We start from the raw sequence: 11,397 nt of genomic DNA on the forward strand, positions 1-11,397 counted from the left end.
TTATGTAATGTTGTTTTATATTTTTATGAGGTATTGCGTCATGTTTGTGAGAGAATACGCAAAATGCCATGTGCTTTGGAAAATTCTCGAAAAACCCATTGATAGGCATTATCTTTTTTTTTTTATTTCGGGACAAAGGGGAGGCAGAGCTAGAACTAGCTGACTTAGAGAGTTCGCCTCATGTTTTGTGGATACGTGTTCGAGAGGGCAATACTTGGTAACGCTGACGCCTTAGCCCAGCCCCCCGCTTCTAGAACTCGCTCTCCTGGATGTTTCTGGAAGTAGCTAAATTTTATATATAAGCCGACCCTATGGTTGCATAGATAGATAGAGAATTCCAGTCTTAAGTCATAGTCATCTTCCCCTCTCTCTTGCTCACCTCTCGTATGTAGCTTAGAGTATTGTTTTAAAAGTGTTCAGTGAAGTATCGAAGTTTTGGTGTGTTGGATTTTTGTAAACATAGTGAGTACTTGAAAAAATTCTCATAGCATTTTGTAAACGGCCTGGTAGGAAGGTGATAGTTACTTGTATTGTGATTTGGTTATCTATTTTCATTGTGTCAAACTTAAATATTGCATTCAGATTTAATTTCAAGTGAAACAAGTGATTGTATGATATTTCTTTTGTCTTAGTCTAAGGTTTATTCAGATTTAATATTTTCAAGTCAAGTGATCATATACTTTTCAGATCGTAACATTTCTATCTTAATCTAAGTTTTATTCAGACTTGATATTTCAAGTGATTAATTTTGTCTTCATATAAATTCTTTCAAAGTGTTGTAATTTATATAGAATTTATTTATTTTTGTAAAGATTGTATTATTTCAATAATTAGTATTTATTACTTCTCGCTCGTATCCTGTAAAGAACTGTAGTAAGTTTTTTTGAATAATTCTTAAGAATAAAAACCCTGTTTAGTTTTGAGTGTACTTAAGAGACCTGTGGATATTTAGTGTTTTATATATTGCTGTCAGGGAGTTATTTAACTGTCTCAGAGTTCGTGTATTAATATTTTTAAGTGTAACAGATTTAATGTAAAAGCAAACTGGTGAGTTTGGAATTCGAGAGTTGTTTAGCTTGCCAGCCGTAATATATATATATTCATATTATATGTTTAGTTCCTAGGTATGAGCCATCATATCATATATTTTTGGTTCCCAGACCTAGGAACCATCATTGTATAGTATATATATATATATATATATATATATATATATATATATATATATATATATTTATAAATGTACTTATATATATATCTATAATTTTGTATATATATATATATATATATATATATAATATATATATATATATATATATATTATGGTCCCTTGTCTGGGAACTAAAAATATAATATTATACATATTACTGCTGGCAAGCTATACAACCTCTCGAGTTCCAAACTCACCTGTTTGTGTTTTTACATAAAATCTGTTAAACTTGAAAATATCAATATCTGAAATCTGAGACAGTTATATAACTGCCAGACAGCAATATATAAAAACACTGTATATCCAAAGGTCTCTTAAGTACACTCAAAACAAAACTGGGTAATTATTATTAAGAACTATTTAAGACCACTTCTTAATTTGATTCATTAACAAGATATGAGCGAGTTTGAAATAAACACTGGTGATTGGAATAATACACTCTTTACAAAACTAAATTTATTTTTATAAAAATTACAACACTTTGAAAGAATTTACATAAAAAAAATAAATCACTCAAACCTCAGATTAAGGCAAAAAATTTTACGCTCTGAAAATTTTATAATCACTTGACTTGAAATATTAAATCTGTATAAAACCTTAGACTAAAACAAAAGAAATAATTACATTGAAAATTATATAATTATTGACTTGAAATATTAAATCTGAATAAAACCTTAGACTAAGACAAAGGAAATAATTACACTCATAAAAAAAAACTTACATATAGTAACTGATAAACTTACAAAAGTTACACAATGCGAACACTCACCACAACACAATAAAATTAAAATCACCTGTAACTTTTTCGTATCATTTCAACACATAATTTACGTTTTGGGACAGTATCACTTTGGAGAGGACACACTAAAGGTACTAGAGATAGAGTAAGGTATGCACTTTGGCTCTTTCACAAGACGGCCGTTTCTCTTCTGCCCCACGCATCCCCGGGGGCACTTATATATGAAGTAGCTATAAGATTCTAGGTCCGAGATCTGGAAGCTTGGTGGTTGGCCTAAAGGGAATAAGGATTGCCAAAGATTGCTCTCTCGGATGTGTACCGACGCAACAACGAGACGCTCTCTCTCAGCTAGCTCCGTCCACCCTTTGCCCTCGAAATAAATAAAAAGATAAGATCTAACATTAGGTCTTTCCAGAACCTTCCAAAACACCTGGCACACATAAGAATTGCCTATTTTCTCACAAATATTATTATACCCTATAAAAATATAAAACACATTTACATAAGCCCTTGTTCACATCTTGTATGGATCATATAACATCCTTAAAAGAATACATAAGACTTCGCAACAAAATACGTGAAATAAAAAGTTAATTCTTAAAAATAACATAGGTTTACATATACTGACTTGAATAAAGAATATGAATAAATTAACGACGAAAGTCTTACGAAATTCACATAACAAACATACCTACATGAGAGGTACTCATCTTAAAAGCTGTCTATTCACCTCTTCAATGTATATATGAATATATAAATAGAATACATTAATAAATTATTTACTTTACACTAGACCAGCTTTGTAAGAATATATGTATATATATATATATATATATATATATATATATATATATATATATATATATATATATAAACTGCATACTTACATCAACTTACACGGAACAACGAATCAACTCAGTTCGTTATGAAATTGCATCGCGGTGTGGAAAGTGAACCTTGTGGGTGAATGATTCTCTGTCGACTTCCATCTACATGACTTGGAGAAAGGACACTCCAGTTATACCCTATGTTTGTCTATAACTTTAGACGATGTAATGCCATGAGAATTGATCGAAGAAATCATTATCAATTTTGAGTCATACCTTGAGATATCATCATGTGTTGACGGATTTATTTTAGCCATCCGTCATAAAAGGCCATTTCCTTTGACATCGGATCATCATGACCTCCTGAATACATGGCCACTGAAATCAAGTCTGAAGGTCATATACACAAATCCAGTTTCCCATATTGGTCTGAAGTGTTAAACTTGTCAAACAACACCTTCCAGTAATAAATAAGAGCTATAACTATGTTTGTATTGAAAATTGTCTTTAGATTTCTTTTTTTTTTATTCATTAATTCATTGTTACTTTCCTACTTCCTGCTTTCTTTCCAAAAAATTATCAGGCAAAACATTATCAAATAAATTTACTGCAGTATTTACATAATAAGTATTTTGTGATGGCTCAGGGTGCTACAATGATAGTTGTGATCGGAGTCTTTACCTTTAGCTAACGGAGAGCTTCCGTGGGGCTGGACGCCGCCTATGGGATGTGGTTCAACTTCCGGTAGTCATAATATGATCAGAGAGAGAGAGAGAGAGAGAGAGAGAGAGAGAGAGAGAGAGATTTCACTTGACTAAACAATAGCAGAGTGTATGTATACCTTCTGGAGTTTTGTTAAGAATAAATTAACTACAATACTTTTTAATTACTGAAGATTAATCTTAAAACCTTGTGCACATATTATTATTATTATTATCATTATTATTATTATTATTATTCTTCTTCTTCTTCTTCTTCTTCTTCTTATTATTATTATTATCATTATTATTATTATTATTATTATTCTTCTTCTTCTTCTTCTTCTTCTTCTTCTTCTTCTTCTTCTTATTATTATTATTATTATTATTATTACACAACTGAGAAAGAGAAAATATAATTTTAGTCCCAGAGAAAGAAGTTTCTTTCTCTTTTAATTTCAAATCCTAATTACAAAATTATAGTCGGCAATTATTTTAAGCAGAAAAGAAGATTCCCATTGAAGAGAAGAGGTCATAGAATATAGAAAGAAATAATGAAATGAGTGAAAGGTTTTCCAATATGGTTGAAGATTAGTTTGGATTCTCCCATTAATAACATCCTATCTACTGACAAACAATTTCTTTTAGAAATTATATTTGAGTTCTTAAACTAGTTACAGTAGTCATAAGATATGAATGAAACACTAGTAGTGCTTTTAGTGCCTTGTTATCAATTTATCAGGTAAACATTTCTCATCTCAAGCATGAAACTCCTGACTTTGTGAGAACAAGGAAAAGAGACCTGCTACGACAGCAATGAAATCCAGTTTCTATACGCCATAAGATTGAAAACTGGCTTTGATCTTTAGAAAAGATGCAGCTTTCGAAAGGAAAGTTCTGGATATAGGGACAGGGAAAAATTAACAAAAGGATCCCATGACTAGTTTATATCACCAAACAAGTTTTTTTTTTTAAACTATACGTACACACATACACACACACACACACATACACACGCACACACACACAAATATATATATATATATATATATATATATATATATATATATATATATATATATATATATATATATATATATATATATATATACTGCATATGTGGGATCATCACTGCAGTCATCACCATCTCTTGAAAGTTGCCACCCAACCTGTGAATCTTATAAGATAAGTTTATCGACAGATGGCTGTAGGCTACAGTATATCGCGGAGAGAGAGAGAGAGAGAGAGAGAGAGAGAGAGAGAGAGAGAGAGAGAGAGAGAGAGAGAGAGATCACCTTAAAATGTGGCATTGATGCTTTAAATTCAAGAGTCTATATCACTGGATGGAATCCTTTATCTATCTTATAAAGAAGTGTATTAAAAAACGGCATATTTTGTGTTTATTTAATTTTCTTTCATGCATGCAAGAGCAAAGATGATTCCATTTCAGTTCCCGTGTCTGAAACAAATCAAGGAACCTACAAGTCATTTTTATTTTCTGTATTTGGGGTCAGTTTTCATAGACTGATATTCCAAAGAAGAAAAAAGAAACAACGCGAAACAAGGTTATGGTCCCTTAACGACAACCAATAAGAACAAAGAAGTAACTAACGAAGTGTCGCAGTAGTTGGTTTGAAGTGACAGCTGGTGAAGCGACAGGTTGTCGTCGTGTCAGCTGGTTCAAACTTAGCCTATAATAACGTCTACGGCCGTTTGCCATGCTGCCGGCCACTGAGTCCGTCTCTAGACTCGATAAAAATAATTTCCTAGCCTGCTTGTGGATTTCTTTTGTATTGTGCAGGACTATGCCTAGTCTTAATAATTCCAGTATAGCCTACTCTCTTTAAGCTATGGTCCCCAACACTTCTTTAACACAGTCATTTCTTTTCCGACCAGCATATTATCTTGATTCTATCAATGATTTCATAACACCCTTTTATAATGCTCTTGATTATGCTGTTTTTTTTTTTTCTAGTACCATTTTGTTCGAGTTTGTATAAATTTGCCTATTGTGTACTTTCTATTTATTGTTCCTTACAGTGGTAAGACCAGTTACAGACCACCTGGTGGCTTTCAGTGGAAAGTGGAAAGAGGGACGTTGCCTTGGGCAGAAACATTAACTTGAAAAGCCTAGTCATTATTACTGCGTTTCTTGCTTCTTTAAACAAACAACAATCATCATCTTTATGGAAATAGGTGAAACTGAAGTTGCTACATATTTTAGAATCATTATAGTATCATGAGCATTAACAGAGTTATTACTGTTGTTACGATTACATTTCAATTCTGCTCAATTTCTTGAGAACACATTGTTTAAAATCTTTTCAAAGTTCTTTTATCCCTTCGAGTGTTAATGATGATGAAGAATGGCTTCCCTATCTCTTATGTAAAGTTTGCTGCAGTTGCAAATAGTCAATAGCGTTTCTTATCTGCAAATAAGTACCTTCACTATTTTCTGTCTCTTTGCCCTTTTCTTGAAAGTTATTCTTTGCATCCGAGATTCAGTTATTGCTGAAGAACCACCGTTATGAGCTACATGCTTAGAGCAATTCTTCATTTCTACATCAGTTCTGAGGCAAGAGGGACCAGCTTTTAACAGGACAAATAATGAGTAAATTCCCTTTATACGCTCTTTCTTCAATGACTCACTATTTCAATCTCAAGTACAGTATTCTAATGTTGCTCTTATACAGTATTTATATGATGCTCACGAGAAAACCTTTCCCACCATGGCACACATACGCTCATTTCTCGTTTGTCTGCGAACCTTGGAGGAGAAAAGATTTCTGTCAACAAAGCTGCTCTTGTTGGGAGAAATCGATTTCTTGCATCTGCTTAATACGCTCCAGCCGCTTTACCTTCATTGCACATTGCGGTCGCTAATCATCATCTTATTTACCGACTCTTCTCTTGGGACTCTTTCTCTTTCGCTCTTGCACACGTGTAAGAAAGCTAAGCAAATCTGGACTCTTAAGGATTTAAATTTTCGTCGATACTATCCAATATGTAAATGCATTTTTATGAATGTACTAAGAATTGGTTCATGGAACTCTGCCAACGGTCTTTCGTATACAGCGAAAAGTAGCTCTGCAATAATTGTGATTCTATTTTTTTTTTTGCGTCCATTTTTTATACCTTTGTTATGCCCACTGCAAGAAAAAGGTTATATGTGTTTTTTCATTGCAATGATTTAAGTTAAATAGGTTTCACAGGCATAACACTTTTTTGGTTCATCATTAATAGCCTAATTGTTGCAGCACCACATTGGGAGGGCTTTTTCGTAATTTATTAAATTTTCATTTGGGATCAGTACTATTTACCCATTCCAACATCAGGTCTGTTAAGATAGAATCCTTTTTTTCCATATTAGGGGAGTAGAAGAGATCATCTATATACTGTATATATATATATATATATATATATATATATATATATATATATATATATATATATACACAGTATATATATATATATATATATATATATATATATATATATATATATATATATATATATATATATATATATATATATATATCCTACGAAGCTGGTCTATTGTAGAGTAAATATCGTAGATTATTGATAATTTTATTGATATTACATATATTGTTTTCATTTGTGCATTAAAGAGATGATGCCCAGCCTCTAAAATGAGCCCCTCTCATGTAGATATGCTTTTATGTAAATTATGTAAGACTTTCGTCGTGAATTTCATTATATTCTTTATTCAAGTTAAAACATGCAATTTACGTATTCTTTTAAGAATCAAAATTTTTATTTCATGTATGTTTGCTACGAAGTCTTACGTTGTCTATTTGAAGTGCTGTAGGATTCTTTTATATTTTATGAAGTATTGTGTCATGTTTGAGAAAGAGAATGTTCAGTGACAGGTGTTTTGGAAGATTCTATACCATATGTTTTTGAAGCTTCGAGAATACCCGGTGAGAGGAGGTTATATTTTATTTTATTTCGGGGGCAATGGGTGGGTGGAGCTAGCTGGGAAGTCATCTTGCAGGCGCGTTGATGGCAATCTGAGAGTTACCTGAAAACCCTCCTGATTCGCCTTATGGCATTTTTATCTAGTTGGAAACTCGGCCGCCCTTAGGCAGAGGCTACGCTTTCCAAATAAGCTGGAACCCTCTGGAATTTGCCAAATTTCATATATAGGTGACCAAGGTTACCGTCAGAGACAGACATTCATAGAGATTGAGTTAGAACCGCAGCCTGAAAATAGCCTCCTTCCCATATCCCTCTCTCTCCCACAAATGACCCAGTGTATTATCGAAAGTGTACATTACGTTAGTAACTCTGTGCCCCAAAACAAATCGTGTGTCAAAAATACACAAGACTAAAAGGCAATTGTGAATTCATTGTATTACGATGAGCGTTGGCATTGTATAACGTTTTTTGTAAACGGCCCTGTAGGGAAGATTGTTTTGTCACGTGATAAGTTTATATATTCTTCATTAAGTGTCAAACTTGAACATTTTATTATCAGATTTATTTCGAGATTTTGTGTAATTTTTATTGCATTATTTCTTTTCTTAGACTAAGGTTTATACAGATATAATAGTTCAAGTCAAGTTCTTATATAATTTCAGATCGGAACATTTTTGTCTTATTCAGTTTATTATATATTGCTGTCTAGGAGTTATTTAACTGTCATAGAATTCGTGTATTAATGTTTTAAAGTGTAACAGTTTTAATGTAAAAGAAAACAAGGGAGTTTAGAATTTGAGAGGTTGATTAACTTGCCAGTCGTAGTATATATGATATCATATGTTTTGTTCCCGGTCACGAGCCATAGTATTATATATTTTTAGTGCCAAACCTGGAAGCCATCCTCATATAATAATAAATATATATATATATATATATATATATATATATATATATATATATATATATATATATATGTGTGTGTGTGTGTGTGTGTGAATCTTATGTTAGAACACTTGAAGATATATGTACAGGAAGTACAGCAATCATAAAACTAAATAAAGATAGCAAGAAAAATCCCATTAAGGGAGGAGTTAGGCAGGGAGACGGCATCTCTCCTAAATTATTCACAGCATGGCGAGAAGAAGTTTTTAAACATTTATATTAGGGAAATGTAGGAATTAAAATTAATGGGGTACCCATAACCACTTAAGATTCGCAGATGACATCGTTCTGTTTAGTGAACCACGGGAGGCATTGCAAATTATAATAGAAGATTTGAACAGAGAAAGCAGAAATGTAGGACTGAAAATGAATATTATGAGTAAAAAATCAGATGATGTTCATAAAGATGCAGGGAGTTATTGACAAGCCTCTAAAGATTGTTAATTTATGTACGTACTTTGACATAGAGTGTGTGTATCCCCAGGACACGAGACCGAAATTAAAAGGAAAATAAGCATGGGTTGGAGAGCTTTTGGTAAACAAAATGAGATTATCAAAAGTTAAAATGCCACTTTCTCTAAAAAACAAAAGTATTTAATCAGATGGTCATGCCAATTTTAACTTAAGCATCAGAAACTTGGAGCCTTACTAAAGCCTTAATACTGTGGTGTGAATTGGTAACTGTGACTGCTGGTGTTTGCATGCTTGCTTGACAACATTGAGTCTCTAACACTGTACCGGCTTGGCCAACATCTTGCCACAACTTTAAGCTAAATAAAGCCAACGTGGACCCAGAATCAACCGATACGGAGGACAAATGGATTATGTGGCATGATAGCTTTGAGGCATTCTTTGTGGCCATCAACCCGGACTTAAATCCAGATAAGGTGGCCTTGCTTCGTGCTCACGTATCTTGTAAACTGTTTAAGATCATTAAAAGTGCTACCATATATGCCGCTGCTATAAGCCAGTTGAAGGCTAGATTTGTGAAACAGAAAAGTGAGGTGTTTGCCAGATACAAATTGGCCACCTACAAGCAACAGAGTGGCGAGACTCTTGACGCTTTTTTGGATAACCTCAAAGGTCTGGCCTCGGAATATAGCTTCACTGATTGTACAGCCACTCGGGCTGAAAAACTGGCCATCAGAGATTCATACATCACGGCTATGGCATCTAATGCAATCCGACAGAGACTGTTAGAGAACTTATCCTTGGACTTATCCACAGCTGTGAAACAAGCCCGTGCACTAGAAATGTTTCAACTGCACTCAGCGTCTTATGTAAGTGAAACTAACACCACGATGGTAGTATTGATAGATGATCAGGCAAAACCCAAAATGGATCCCAACAGTTTTCTGATCGAAATGAGTGACTCCCCAAATCCAAGTGAGTGTGCTGCCACCGTCTACGGTCAAAGGTGCCTCTTTTGTAGAGGATCCTTACATCCCAGAGCCCACTACCCAGCCAAGAAAACCTCGTGTTCCAACTGTCAGAAGGTAGGTCATTATGCTCGTGTCTGCAAGTTGCAAAGAAAACGATGGAACATTAATGGTAAATCAACTAACTCTAATCTTGTAGCTGGAATAATCCTAGACACCCTCAAACAATCCACCCCTGCTACCATGAGAGGGGCCACTGTGGCCGCAGCTTCTCCTGCACTACAAAGTGTTTACAGAACTGTCCTACCTGTAGAACTGAATGGAGGTGAGACCCTGGATGGGCTGGTTGACACTGAAGCATTTAAAAGCTTTATAGATGCCAAAGTAGCTAGGGCTATAAACTCAGTGACTTGTTCTTCAGCCTGTAGCATAACCATGGCCAATGCCAAACAGACAATAAAACTTATAAAGTGTTGCAATTACGATTTAACCGTAAGTGGACGAGTATACCCTGAGTTCTGTCTGCACTTGATGGATGATTGCGTGGCTCCAGTTGTTTTGGGACATGACTTCCTACAATTACACAGGCAAGTCAACGTAGACTTTGGTGGGACGCTACCACCTTTGGGGCTAAGCATCTAGTCACCTTGTGCTCTGATAGCGGCTCAAATTGAACCGCCAGCCATCTTCGACAATCTGACAGTCGACTGTCACCCGATACAAGTGAAATCCAGAAGGTACTCCAAAGAGGATTCCGAGTTCATCAAGAAAGAAGTAAAAAGGCTGCTAGAGGAGGGCATCATCACACTGAGTCACAGTTCGTGGAGTGCTCAAGTGGTAGTCGTTGATCAGTGTGACAAGAAAAGATTGGTCATAGATTACTCGCAAACCATAAACGAATTCACCAACCTGATTGCTTATCCTGTTCCAGTGGTCACTGAGATGATTGAGAAAATGTCTACTTACCGCTACTTCAGCTCCATAGACTTGAAGGCAGCATATCATCAAATACCATTGAACATGGCTGATCGGAACTTCACGGCGTTCGAGAGGAAGGCTGTTCGAATTTACGCGATTGCATTTTGGAGTAACCAACGGGGCTACCTGCTATGAGCAAGTTCTCGACGAAATTAGTGCTAAGGAACAACTAGAAGGTACGTTCGCCTACATAAATGACATCACGGTCTGCGGTCCCACACGAGAAGAACACGACATAAATCTGAAACGCTTCTAAGAAACTGCATTGAAGTATGGACATACCATAAATGACCAGAAAAGGTTTATGCTTAAACATTAATCTCAATTTTGGGCCATGTAGTGAATGATCACCAAGTCCTACCTGACCCAGAGAGAATGTGACCGTTGCTGGAGATGAACCCTCCGGACAGTACACCTAGTCTCAAAAGAACGTTGGGACTCTTATCCCACTATGCGAAGTGGGTACTGAACCTCTCCCAGAAAATTCGACCTCTAGTCGAAGAGAAAACTTTCCCAATGGCCAAATCCGCTGAACAAGCACTCGAAGAACTGAAGAATGAAATATCTCGAGCTTCACTAGCTGCTATAGATGACGAAGCTGTCTTTGTAGTCGAAACAGATGCCTCTGCTGATGCCATTGCAGCCTCATTGACAGAAGAAGGAAAACCGATGGCCTACTTTT

General features: G+C 35.0%; 1 protein-coding gene across 1 annotated transcript; it reads left to right on the forward strand.

Moving 5' to 3' along the window:
* The first annotated feature begins 9,182 nt into the window (after positions 1–9,182).
* Positions 9,183–10,850, forward strand: LOC137639511 (uncharacterized). The gene is made up of 2 exons (XM_068371779.1): positions 9,183–10,062; positions 10,399–10,850. Exons 1-2 carry the CDS (start codon positions 9,183–9,185, stop codon positions 10,848–10,850), a joined length of 1,332 nt encoding a protein of 443 aa, XP_068227880.1.
* Positions 10,851–11,397: the final 547 nt, after the last annotated feature.

Source organism: Palaemon carinicauda, chromosome 4 (assembly GCF_036898095.1).
Source record: "Palaemon carinicauda isolate YSFRI2023 chromosome 4, ASM3689809v2, whole genome shotgun sequence".
Lineage (NCBI taxonomy): Eukaryota > Metazoa > Arthropoda > Malacostraca > Decapoda > Palaemonidae > Palaemon > Palaemon carinicauda.